General features: G+C 52.6%; 1 protein-coding gene across 1 annotated transcript in view; it reads left to right on the top strand.

The window, feature by feature from the left end:
• ALK (ALK receptor tyrosine kinase) overlaps positions 1-12,536 on the top strand; it is a 737,057-nt gene that overhangs the window by 711,028 nt on the left and 13,493 nt on the right. The window contains exons 13-14 of the mRNA XM_028496593.2: positions 1,095-1,257; positions 11,794-11,944. Of these exons, the coding sequence (XP_028352394.1) occupies positions 1,095-1,257; positions 11,794-11,944 (314 nt within the window). The remainder of the gene's footprint in view (positions 1-1,094; positions 1,258-11,793; positions 11,945-12,536) is intronic.

The following is a 12,536-nucleotide window of genomic DNA, read 5'->3' as shown; positions in this document are numbered from 1 at the left end:
TCCAGACGCGCAGGCTCAGTAGTTGTGGCTCACGGGCCTAGTTGCTCCGCGGCATGTGGGATCCTCCCAGACCAGGGCTCGAACCCGTGTCCCCTGCATTGGCAGGCAGATTCTCAACCACTGCACCACCAGGGAAGCCCCAAGAGCACATTTTTTGGGAAGTTTTTATAGGTTGTAAACATGTTAAAATTCCTGCCAGGATGAAATCTGACAATTCCCCAAGGTCCAGCCAGGCTCAAAGATAGAAAGTTTGGAAGGAATGGCCCAGTGGCAGTGGAGGGGTGGGGATGTGCTGGGTGTTCCTGAGGCACCCCCAGAAGGCCACCTAAGAGCGTTGGGTGCTCTGGGTGAGGACAGAGCACCAGGAAGCGGTGAGGGGCTTGGAAAAGGACGTGCACCAAAGGCAGATGTGACCTGTTTCCCATTTTTTACACTCTCTGTTACATAGAGAGCCTGAGAGCTGCTTCTAATGCATTTCCAAACCCAACCAATGTGGGGGACGAGGGCATGGAGCCAACTCTGTGTCCACTTTACTCTTTTGATCTTCTCCAAGCTAAGAAGGTCCTGTATGCAGATATCAAACTTTCGGAAGCAGGTTAGATCCAGTCACAATAGCACAGACTGAGCACCTGTTGTTTGCCCAGCACTGTGCTGGACTCAATGAGAAACCAGGAGAGGACCTGGCCACCGCCCACCTATCTCACCTGAGAGGGGTCTTCTCTCCCTCCTCAGAACCTTCACAGTGCAGTGTTAGCCAGACCCTCTTGAGGCTCTTTTTCTGTTACTGTCCTGTCTTGTTGCATCCCTTTGGGTCTCCCTTTAGTAGGCTGTAAGCTTCTTTAGGCCAGGGTCCAAGTCTGCTCCATTTGTGTCTCTCCCTTAGTATCTATCTGGTCCAGGGCCTGGCACACAGTAGATCCTCAACAGAAGTTTCCAGTTCAAATGACTGATGAGTGTTCCTTGCCCTGACATGGCTGCCATCTTGGAACGTGGGTTTAGCCTCATGGAGCGGACAGCTCAGAGGCAGCAGAGGGAGGGCCACGGAGGAGGGAGGGCCAGGCCAAGTGAGTGATCGCCTTTCCTCTTGTGTGCAGTTCACTGGCTGTTCACCACATGCGGGGCCAGTGGGCCCCACGGCCCGACGCAGGCCCAGTGCAACAATGCCTACCGGAACTCCAACCTGAGTGTGGTGGTGGGGAGCGAGGGCCCCCTGAAGGGCATCCAGACCTGGAAGGTGCCAGCCACCGACACCTACAGGTGGGTATGGGGGAGCGGGAGGGCAAGGGGCAGATCCACCCTCCCAAAGAGGACTGGGGTCCTGCTGTTGGGTGCATGCCTGCTCTCCTGGGGTGCCTGGCAGGCCAAGGCTCCGAGGCCACAGACTCTGGCCCACATTGGAGTGTAAGGGCTGGAGATGGGGAGATTCGGGATAATGGAGTATGGCAAGAAAAGAAGCTGTGTCCTCTGTCCGCAAGGAGCCCACAGACTCATTTGTGGAGATGATATGCATGCATGCACCAGCTTCAGAACATTTTTTATCTTTATTAATAACTATAATTATAGTGGGCTGTTCTTTGAACTTCATGCTGTTCAAATGAGGTAATGAATGTCAAAATGTTTGGGAGACAAAAGTATGATACACATGAAAGATGATTTCTTATGCTTGAGCCTCCTTTCCTGGGCCTTCATTGTTTGCAAGTAAAGCAACTATTCTGGAACTCTTATCCCAGGCCCAACCCCACAGTGTTCCACCAGAGCCAGGCCAGGCTGGAGGGAGGCCCGACTCAGCTAAGCGAAGCTAATGGCAAGGCCTAGACCAGTGGCTCCTAACCTTGAGCGGGCATCAGAATGACAGGAAGGCCAGTTGAAACAGAGATTGCTGGTTCCACTCGTGGAGTGTATGATTTTATAGGTCTGGAGTGAGGTCCAAGAATATGAATTTCTTTTTTTTCATGCTGAACATTTTTACATTAATGAAGCAAATATGACAAAACACTGACATTTATTGGATGCAGGTTGAGGAGGGAGACACCAGTGGTACTCACTGTACTCATGGTATCCATCCATATTCATTCATTCACCGAGAATATGAATTTCTAGCAAGTTCCCAGATGACGCCGACGCAGCCGCTGGGTTAACCACAGCCCAGGCTGTCATCCTCGCTCGGCTCGATGCCGATGCCGTGGGCAAGGCCAGTGCCGCAGTCCTCGTTTTACAGTTGAGAAAACGGAGGCTCAGAGAGTCAGGAGCTTCCCACGGCCACGTGGTCAAGAAATGGCCCCTAAGCCCAGACTTCGCAGGCGCAGCTCTGCAGAGGTTCCTCCCACCTCCCACGGCTGGGCTGTGGAAACAGGAAGCATCATAATCATGCTGTCATTTGTGCAGATGCCCCCTAGAGGCTGAACACAGTGGGAAGTGAGCCGCTTCCCCTCCCGCAGCCCCCAGCCCCCGGCACATCCTCAGCCCCCTGGGAAGGAAAGGGGCTTCTCAGGTTGCCCTGTTTTCCACACATGCCCACCCCTGGGACTTCAGTGTAAATGCGTTCCGGGGAAAGCCCTAAGTGCTTTTTAAATGACATTCTGGGCAGGAATGCAATAACAAGGCTTGGCTGCAATCAAATTAGCTGCTCCAGGCCCCACACATCCCTAGTAAATGGACAAAGACCTCCGACCACCGTTGGCCACGCCATACTGAGCAGGCCGGGCCTCCCCTTCCGACCTGGCTGAATTTCCAGGGGTCACCCACTGTCCTAGAGAGAAGGGGATGCATGTCTGTTGAGGACCCACTAGGTATTCCTCCTCCTTTTCACAATGAGGTAGATGTTATGACTATTGTTTTTATCCATATTCCCTTGTTTCCATATGAAGAAACGTGTCAGGAAGCTTAGCAATCGTTCTAAGGCCACTCAATCAGTGACAAAGCTGGAATTTGAACCCAGGACCCTCAGTCTCAAAGTCTGTTGGTTCGTTCCATTAAAACTCCCACTCAGGAAACAGGAAATGGAAGGGGGCATAGGAATCATGCAGCACCCACCTCCAGGAAGCCTCCAGAAATGAGAGCCTGGGAGGGGAGGCCCCACTGCCTGAAGGGATAGTGGCCAGCCCAGCCCTTGGTGCAGATCCCCACATACAAAAAAGAATGTGCAGAAGAAAGCAGAGGAGCTGTAAGGCAGACAGAGACCTCCACACTTACCCCCAGCAAGACCCATTGTCCCATCCCTGCCCAGGGCGACTCCCAGGCTAGACTGGCTCGAAGTCCTCTGCGACTTATGGAGGTCCTCTTGAGCTGCGTTCCTCCCGAGATAGTGTGAATCAGACCCACTTCCAAACTCGGACGGGTTATTTAATCTCTTGAGACTCTGTTTCCCCACCTGTAAAAGGCGAAGGTTGGGGGTTGCTAACACCTGCCCAGTTGGTTGCAAAGATCACGTACAAGTGCCTCGCACGTACCCTGCACGTGGCAGGCGCCCCCCAGCCCAGCTGACTGCAGCGAAATCCCCTGCAGTGGTTTCAGGCAGTGGCCAGACAGCATTTCCAGGAACAGCAGTAGTTCCTGACTTCTCTGCTTCCAAGGACTTTTTTCTGACTTCTTCAGATGGGCCCTGCCTTTTGAAAGATTTTGTCTGCCAAAGTACACTTATCAAGTAAGAATTAATTCATTTTCCTATTTTTTTAAAATCACAGCCATATCTAAGTCTAGCCAGGTTTCTGATCTGTGTAAATTGCCACGTTATAACCACCTGTGTTGCTACAAGCCCAGCCCAAATCAGAGAACTGTTTCCATTTCTCTCTTTGGAATATTGAGACTAGCTCCCAGCCCCCAGCACTGCCTGTTGAACACTCATTAGAAACACACGCAGGAGCCGTTTTTCTGTTGAAGCAGGACACTTCGAAGTTCCCAAATTTGTAAAGGGGACTTCTGATCGGGACGTTTTTGAACTGGCCTGAGAAGCACCATATCAAAATGGAAGAATCAAAACCAAAAAATGTTGAGTTTGGGTTTTTGTTGTTGCTGTTGACTCCTTGTTTTTTAACCCAACAAAGACTGTTACAGACATTCCTGACCCTCACCTCATCCTTGACCCTGGATGAGTCTTGGGACTTGGACAATAATGTCTATTGGTCACATAACGTCACATCAAAGAAGCAGACCATTTAATGGTTTGCTATGCAGACCACATCGAAATGTCCCCAAGTCAGAATACCCAGGTTGAGAAGTCAGGTGCCCTTTTTCTGGAAGATATTTTCTCCATATTAACTAATTCTTATTTAGTAAGTGCAGTTCGTCTAGTGAGACAAACGTAGGACACACAGGAGGATGGATGTAAAAGGTTCTTGAGAACAGAAAGTTTGGAATCATTCCTTAGGGAGTCCATCTATTCCTGGAAGAGTGTGGCGCTCAGCTAGTGCTGCCTGGCTGCAGCTTGAGGCCTGGCACGATTATTGCTACAGTCAAGGTCTCTACCTACTGATCAGAGAGGTGAAGGAAAGCGAGCTATACTTATCAAGCACCCACTGTGTGCCACAGTGAGACGTCATTGCCTGGGGCTTGCTCAGGGATGCATACAGGTAAAAAAAAAAAAAAAAAAAAACTTTTTTAAAATTAATTTTTATTGGAGTATAGTTGATTTACAATGTTGTGTTAGTTTCTGCTGTACAGCAAAGTGAATCCGTTATAAGTATATATATATCCGCTCTTTGTTAGATTCTTTTCCCATATAGGTCATTACGGACTACTGAGTAGAGTTCCCTGTGCTATACAGTAAGTTCTTATTAGTGATCTATTTTATATATAATAATAAAAACACCTCCACTCTTAATTAACTGGTCATTTACCTGGTGTTCCTCTCCCATCTTCTACACCTTTGTCTACTACCACAAAGAGGGAGAGGAAGGACAGGCCGGGAAGGAGACAGCAGGCTAAGGTGGGGCTTTAGGGGCAAAACCTAAATCTCCATCTCCCCGCTCCCCCACCGCCACACACACTGCTTTCCTGCCATGGGCTGCCCCTTCCCCTGGATTTGTCACTTCCTCTGTCAGAACAGGAGAGGCGTCCATACCTGCTCCCCTCCTGCTTTGCACATCTCAGCGGACCATATTAAGCACCTATTAGGACGCTATGCCTGACACTTAAGTATATAAAGAGGTACAAGATCCAGTTTCTGCCCAAGAGGAGCCCCAGTCAGTGGTAGACGTAGGAACAAAGCATTTCAGTGTGATGTAGAAAGTACTGCAATGGAGGTTTACACACAGCCCTGTGTCAGAGGCCAGGGGAAGGGCCTGAGTTCATGGATGGCTTCCACAGGGAGACAGAAGCCTGAGGTAAGTCTTGAGAGTGATAGAGTTGTCCACGAAGACGAGGGGAGGGCCTTCCCGGTGGAAGGAGCCCCTGGGGCAAACCAGGGCCTGCAGGAGCTGAAGCAGGACCTGGCCCTGAGGCTGGAGCATCACCTCCCGAACACGTTCAGCCCCTTCTGGTGCCAGCGTGATGGTGGTGGTGAGAGAAGCAAGTGGGGAGGCAGGGAGGACAGAGGAAAGGCTGGTGAGGTCATGCAGGCAAGAGTCGAATGGGGCTAAACCAGGGCAGGGGAAACATGGCGGGAGAGGCTGAAATGTTCGGGAGGTAGAATCGGCATGACTGGAGGACTGAGTGGGTGGCATGGGAGTGGGGGGAGCAGGCAATACCCAGGAGGCTAGCCGTGCGTGGGGAGCTGAGGAAGCCAGGACAATGAGCGACAGCTCCTGTCCCAAGGAGCCTGATTGAGAAGGACAGGCAAGGATCAGGGTAATAGCCAGAGGGACTCCTGATCTGGGAGATTTCCAAGTCTTGGTTCTGAGTGCCCATGGAGGTGGGCGGCTAAGGTGGATCAGAACAGGAGCGTGGATTGTGGGGTGCGTGCTGGGGCAGGAGCCTCAGCCTCCGCGTAAAATGGAGACACACACTGACTGAGTCCAGCTCCAAGGCCCGGGGGGATTTAGTGCGATTCGGTGTGTGACACCCCGCGCAGGGGCAGTCGCATGCAGATGTCAGCCAGCCAGCCTCTCGGTCTCCTGACTTCTTCCCCTCTTCATCCTTTCTCCCTCCTCCCAGCCCACCTGCCTGTTCTCCTGATTCGGTGTGTGACACCCCGCGCTGGGGCAGTCGCATGCAGATGTCAGCCAGCCAGCCTCTCGCTCTCCTGACTTCTTCCCCTCTTCATCCTTCTCTCCCTCCTCCCAGCCCACCTGCCTATTCTCCTGCCTCTCCGGGGTTCCGTTTCCTTCCCTGTCCTCCTCCTCCCCCAGCTTCCCACGTACACACACACAGAAACACACACGCACACGCATGCGCACGTGCCCACATGCACACAGATCGTCTGTAAAAACTTTCATCAGGCGCAGCCCACAGCTCCTGATGGCAGTTCTCACATGGTTCACTTGTTCCTCAGACATCACGTACAAGAGGCCTCAGATCCCAGCTGGAGCCAGCAAAGCCCACCAGCCAACCCGGGCCACAGCTGTTCCTGACAGCCTCCATCACTGACACTAGTTTCCTCACCTGGCTCCACCGACCAGCACGTGCAGCTGGATGACACCATCATTCAAATCCACAAGCAGCCATGGAGCACCTACTGCCTGCCCAGCTCTGAGCCGGGGTGGTGCGGGGCAAGGGGCCTCCGGTTGTCTGTCAGGCACTGAATAGATGCTGCAGAACTTGTAGAGAGGACTGAGCCTCTGGAGCCTTGCAGTCTCTGCAAAGACCACAGGGCAGGAAAGTTCAATAACAGTCCATGATGCCAATAAAGTTCTAAACAATTGTAGAAGAGAGTCACAAGTCATGATTCATTGCCAGAGTAATTGTACAGATAGCCATAGCCATGAAGAGCACAGAGCAGGGAAAGTCGAGGGAAGGGGGCAGCATTGAGCAAAGATCCATGAGCCGCAGGCAGGATGAAGTTTGGGTGCAACTTCTGACACACTGTATGACCTTGAAAGTGTGCTGCCCCTCCTCTACAAGGGCCTCATCTGTCGAAGGAGGGGTTGGAGGGAGAGGTCACTGACATCTCTTCCCGCTCTGATATTCCTGGGTCAGGAAGGTGGTAGGGGACGAGTGGACGATGAGTCTTGCTCATTGGTGCAAAACTGGAATGGAACTGGGGCAGCAAGGAGCACACGCCTCCACCGCTGACCCCCGGGGCTGTCGCCTGACGGCTCGCGTGACCCATCTGGATCACACAACTATGTACCTGCACAGAGCTCTCGCCCTGACCGAGCCCTGCACATACCCAACGTCTCCCATGCTCTCGCAGCAGCCCTGGAGGCAGGATGGATACGCAGGGTGGACCTAACTACTCTGATTTCACAGAGGAGGAAACCGAGACACAGAGGACAGAAGGGACTCGCTCAAGGTCCCACTGGGTGTTAGAGGCAGAGCCCAGAGCAGGTGTGCAAGAGAAATGAGGTGCTTCCTGCTTCCCAGGTGGGGTCCTCTCACTCCTTCCCCGCCTCCACCGCCCCTGGCAGCCCCACCAAGTGTGCCGCCGACACCGCCATCACGCCGCACACCAGCTGTGCTCTTCTTTCAGGGTCCAGCAGGCAGCCACTTCCATTTGCGGCTAATTCTTTATTTTAAAAAGATTCACAACTCAATTACATCAGGTAACAATAGCTCACAGTCAATAATACAAAACGCAAACCCAATAAACATCCATTCTGACTTGGGGACATGGATTTAGATGAAGACAAACAAAAAAATTACAGCATCAGCTCGTTGAGAACAGTATCCTGTAACTTCCAGTAAATTGGAATCACTGCGAGTCATTTTCCCCACTCGAGTGGCAAGTATATTAATTTGTTGTCATTTGTCAACCATCAAAATAAGTTGTTTACAAGGGATGGGAAAAGGCTTCAAAGATTCAGGCTGAGGTTATTATTCTGGCACAAGTTTGTGTAACAAAATTCACAAATCATGAAGATTCGGGGGTCTTCAGAAGCGCCAAGGCTGGCCTTATGCTCCCACTGGCTCCCTGTGGAAGTAGGTCCTGGGTGAAACTGAACACCCTTGACCCTGGCTCCTCGGCCACCCCCTGCTCCACCTATTGCCCTGCTCTCTAGAATCCGGGGCCTTATTCACTCACCCTCTTCTGCCTCTCAGAAGCCACCCCAGGAGAGGAGCAGACAGGCTCCCCCAGGGGTACATTAGCACAGCAGTTACTATTTGTTCCTCACTAGCTACCCTCCAGGGGCTGAACTAGGCCCCTTATAAGGGGCATTATCTCATATAACTCTCACAACAACCTTTTAAGGTAAATATTCTTATCCCCCTTTTATAGATGAGGACACTGGAGCTCAGAGAGGGTACATAAACTACCCAAGGTCACACAGCTGGCGAGTAACAGGGCCAGAACCAGGAGAGGTAAGCAAGGTGCCTTGGACACAAAAGTGCAGGAGGCTCTGGCTCTCAAGGTTGACCAAGTGCGAGGCCAACAGCTGGGCGGGAGATGTCTCACCCAGTTCCTGGCCCCGAGTGACAGAGTTGGATTTGGATCCAGGTCTGTCTGCATCCAGCCTGTGCTTTTTTCACTGTGGCACAGCCCACCCAGGAGGAGATGGGCCTTCTAGTAGCAGCTAGAAGTTTCCAAAGGAGTGAAGCTCTGTGGTGGGATTTCAGGCCTCACAGGGCTGATGAGGGAGGCACTACCTCTCCTACCAGCAGCCCAGGTGGGCAGCTGCCAGTCCCGTGTCTTTAAGCCGGTGATAGTCCAGGTGGAAACGTGGGGCTGAGGCCATCACGCAGGAAAGCAAGCTCCAGCTGCTGACACCTGGGTGCCAATCTCTACTGTCTCCTTTGGGGTCTGTAGAGCTGACCCCAGCCCAGAGTCCCCCTTGCGCTTGGCAGCAGTTTGTAATCTTTTCAAACCCACTACTTACCCTCATGAGGGCGGAGGTCCTTGTCCTCATTATTTTCCTTGATAGGGGAAGCTGAGGCTCTGAGAGGTTAAGCAAGTTGTCCCAAGTCACACAGCCAGCAGAGCGCCCAGGGTATGACTCAGAACTCAGGGCTCTTTCCATCCACCTCACTGCCAAGAACTAGGTCAAGACCCAAATGGGGCTGGAGTTCAGACTCGGTGGTTGGGGGCGGGAGAAATAGGAAAGAAGGCTTAGAGAGAGGGAAAAAAGCATGTCAGGAAGAAACAACTTCTAAAATATAATGCTTTGGCTAAATTTAAACATGTGAAAGAGTTCAGAATGATTCATAATGCATGCAAATGACTATGCAAATGATGCAGAAAGGATGAGACGGGTACAGCTTACCTCTCAGCCGTAGCAGGAGTGGGCAGGGTGAGGGCTCCCGCTCGGGCAGCAGTTTTCCAAGCCAACAACACCTTCAGATTGAAACGACTTTCTTAGGTAACCTGCCAAAGCCCCGGCACCCTGGAGGGGCCAGCAGGACAGATGTGGCCCGTCTACGCCCACGTTGCTGTCTCTACACTCCACAGACTCTCTGGAATGCCCGGCACCACCCCGGTCCCAGGCTTGCCTTCTCTGAGCTAAATAATTCTGCTGCTTTCCTTTCACCCATGAGCCTTCCTTCTTCCTCAGCCTTTTAATTGCCCTTATCACCTCTCCTTTTCCAATGGGTCAGGAGCGAGGGTTTGGCTGAGGGTCCGAGTGAATTAGGATGGACCAGGAGCTTCTCAGACTTCTCAGCTTCTCACCCTCGTGCATCCACATAACCTCGCAGCAGCATGTCGGAGGGGAAATGGGCTCCATGAGGGGAAATGTAGAGCTCTGCACCAGGGTTTGCCCGGTCCAAATGAATCCCTCTGGGCCTCGGTTTCCTCATCTGCCAAATGAGATCGCTAAGAGCTACTGCTTACAGCTACTGGGGGGATGCCATGCGCACTCACGCCTGGCACATTGTAGGATGCTCAGGAATCGGCCCTACTTCCCTCTGCAGAGCTACAACGCCCCACTTCCCCACCCCAGCACCTGGGTTTCCTGCCTCTTCATTCACGTTCACACAAGCCTGACTCGTACCCTCCACCTCTTTCTGCTTGTCCGGGTCCTACCCAACCATCATCTCCACCATGAAGCCGACTTCAGACCCGCACCCCACACGCCCCAAACCAGCCAAGGCCTCCAGCACCGCCGCCTCAATGTCTGTCGCGGTCCTCCGCCTCTTTCCCGGGCCCCGAGCACCTGATGGCCCTCATTTGTGCCGAGACCTGCCACTTTCTCAGGGCTTTCACCCATTATCTCCCTCCCTTGCCCCTGTGAGTTCGGAAAGGAAAGAATGGTCCTCCTTTGACGAGGGAAGGATCTGGGACTCTGAGAGGACACACAGCGAGGAGATGGTCCACTCCTCACATGGAACCCCAGAGCCCTTTGGTCCCTCCGCTTTGCCTCCCCAATAAAACCACCCCACAGGGAGATGTCATAACTCTGTCTCCCCAATTTCTTTGGAAGCCCCTCGAGGGCCTGGAGCCCGTCTCCCGCCTCCTCCTAGGCACGCGGCCTTACGCCAATTTGCAACGATCTCCCATCGGTGCCGGGCCCCGGAGACAGGACAGTGGGCTCAATTCTCCCTCGCTCTCTACAGAGACCTCAGCTCCTCACCTGCCACGTTAGCCATCAACTGGCCCTCCAGGCTTGTCTCTGCAGAACAGGCCCGGGCTCTGTCTTAGGAAAGCCTCCAGGAGGCCCCTCCCATGCTCGGAGCACAGGACATTTCCCAGAATTATAGGTGGAGAAGCCGCCGCGTGCGCACGTGTGCAAAACCATCTTGCAGCTCTCCCTGGAAGCTTTTCTTCAAGGACCTTGGATCTGAATATGCGGGGACTTGAAAGCCCCCCGAGTTCCTCTCCCTGGCAGCCGGTCTCCGGGGAGGCGTGTATATCGGGCACGCGAGCTGTCTTCACGGCACACCGCTCTTCTGATACGGTGCATCGGTTGGGTCCTTTCTCGCCCATCCTTGCTTGACTCCAACTCAACAACCTAAGAGGCAGCAGAAACACTCCCGCATCCCCACTCTCTGGTTTTATTTTCATCATGATTGGCTGTTTGTTGTGCGCACACACATTGCTCCAGAAGGAGTTACTGGCGGGAGGCGAATACAGTCTGTGCTCGTAAACACCACTCTCCTCAGTCACTCCATGTGGGACTCCTTGTGTCTAGACCCCGTGGGGAGACTTTAAAACATTGTACCAAGTCAATTACTGCTCCTTCTACCAGTAAGAATAGTAATAAACACTCAGCGAGTGCTCCTTATGTGCCGGCCACGATTCTGGGACTGGCGAGGCTTCATTTCTTTAATCTGCACCACACACCTGGGCTAGAAGGTAGGTTTTTCTTATCCCCATTTTACAGATGAGGAGCAGGAAAGTTCAATTACTTGTCTAAGGTTGACCACCTGAGTCCTTTGCTCTTGGACAGGGAGAGAAGTCCATAACAGGAAACCCCAGGTATTCAGGACACCATCACCCCAACAGCCCACATTAATACAGACTCCCCCTGTCTTCATCTCTTCTCTCTCTCCCTGCCCCCTTCTCCCTCTCTTCCTCTCTTCTACCCCTTACTAGTTCTTTACCTTCCTAGCTCTGTGAATGAGGCATTTCCCTGCCCCTCTCTGAACTTGACCGCCCTCTCCTGACAGTGGAGAGAGGACCCTCCTTGCTGACCTCATGGGCTGATGCAGGGGAGAGACCTCCAGCACGAGGGTGGTGCGCTCGGCCTGTCAGGAGCCGCTGGGTTGGCGGGAGGGGAGTCAGTCTTCATACCACGGCAGGAGCCCATGCGCTCTGTCCTGTTGCAGCATATCAGGCTACGGAGCCGCTGGCGGGAAAGGCGGTAAGAACACCATGATGCGATCCCACGGCGTGTCTGTGCTGGGCATCTTCAACCTGGAGAAGGACGACGTGCTGTACATCCTGGTCGGGCAGCAGGGGGAAGATGCCTGCCCCAGTGTAAGTGCCCAGAGCGGGGGTTTCTCCTCCACACTCACCAGGACCCAGGCAGGTCCCTCAGAGGACACAAACACTGGACACACGCCTTCGGAGACCTCACGTTCAAAGATGGCAGGACTCACCCTTTGTTCGGCCTGCAAATGCTCCTCCCTTTCCAGGGCCATTGGGGTGCATGAGAAAGTGGGTGGTGTGGCTTTGGGGGTCGCACATCCCTACAGGCACCGAGGCTGAGGCATGGGTTTCATGAGCAATCTTTAAAACTGAAGAGCTGAATTCTGCTAAAATGGGCAAATGCTTGTTCCTCTTAGCACAAGTGTGAGTTGAAGCCCACTGCCTAAGCTTTCTTGCAAGGGCACCATTGTCTTTAGCCATATTATCATAAACGGGAAAATACCAGCCTAAACATGTCTTGTTCAGCTCAAAATCACAGACTCATAGCCACATATATGCATATAAAACCATAGAAAAAGTTCTGAAAGGTACAGATAACAGTGGTTGTTTCTGGAGAGGGGACTGGAGTTGAGGGTGCTTTGTCAGTAATGTCTGATATTGTTACAGAAATAATGCATTCACATGTTATTTATTATTTGTG

Source organism: Physeter macrocephalus, chromosome 12 (assembly GCF_002837175.3).
Source record: "Physeter macrocephalus isolate SW-GA chromosome 12, ASM283717v5, whole genome shotgun sequence".
Taxonomy (NCBI): domain Eukaryota; kingdom Metazoa; phylum Chordata; class Mammalia; order Artiodactyla; family Physeteridae; genus Physeter; species Physeter macrocephalus.
Note: the sequence above shows the minus strand (reverse complement) of the source record. Positions and strands in the feature narration are given on the sequence as shown.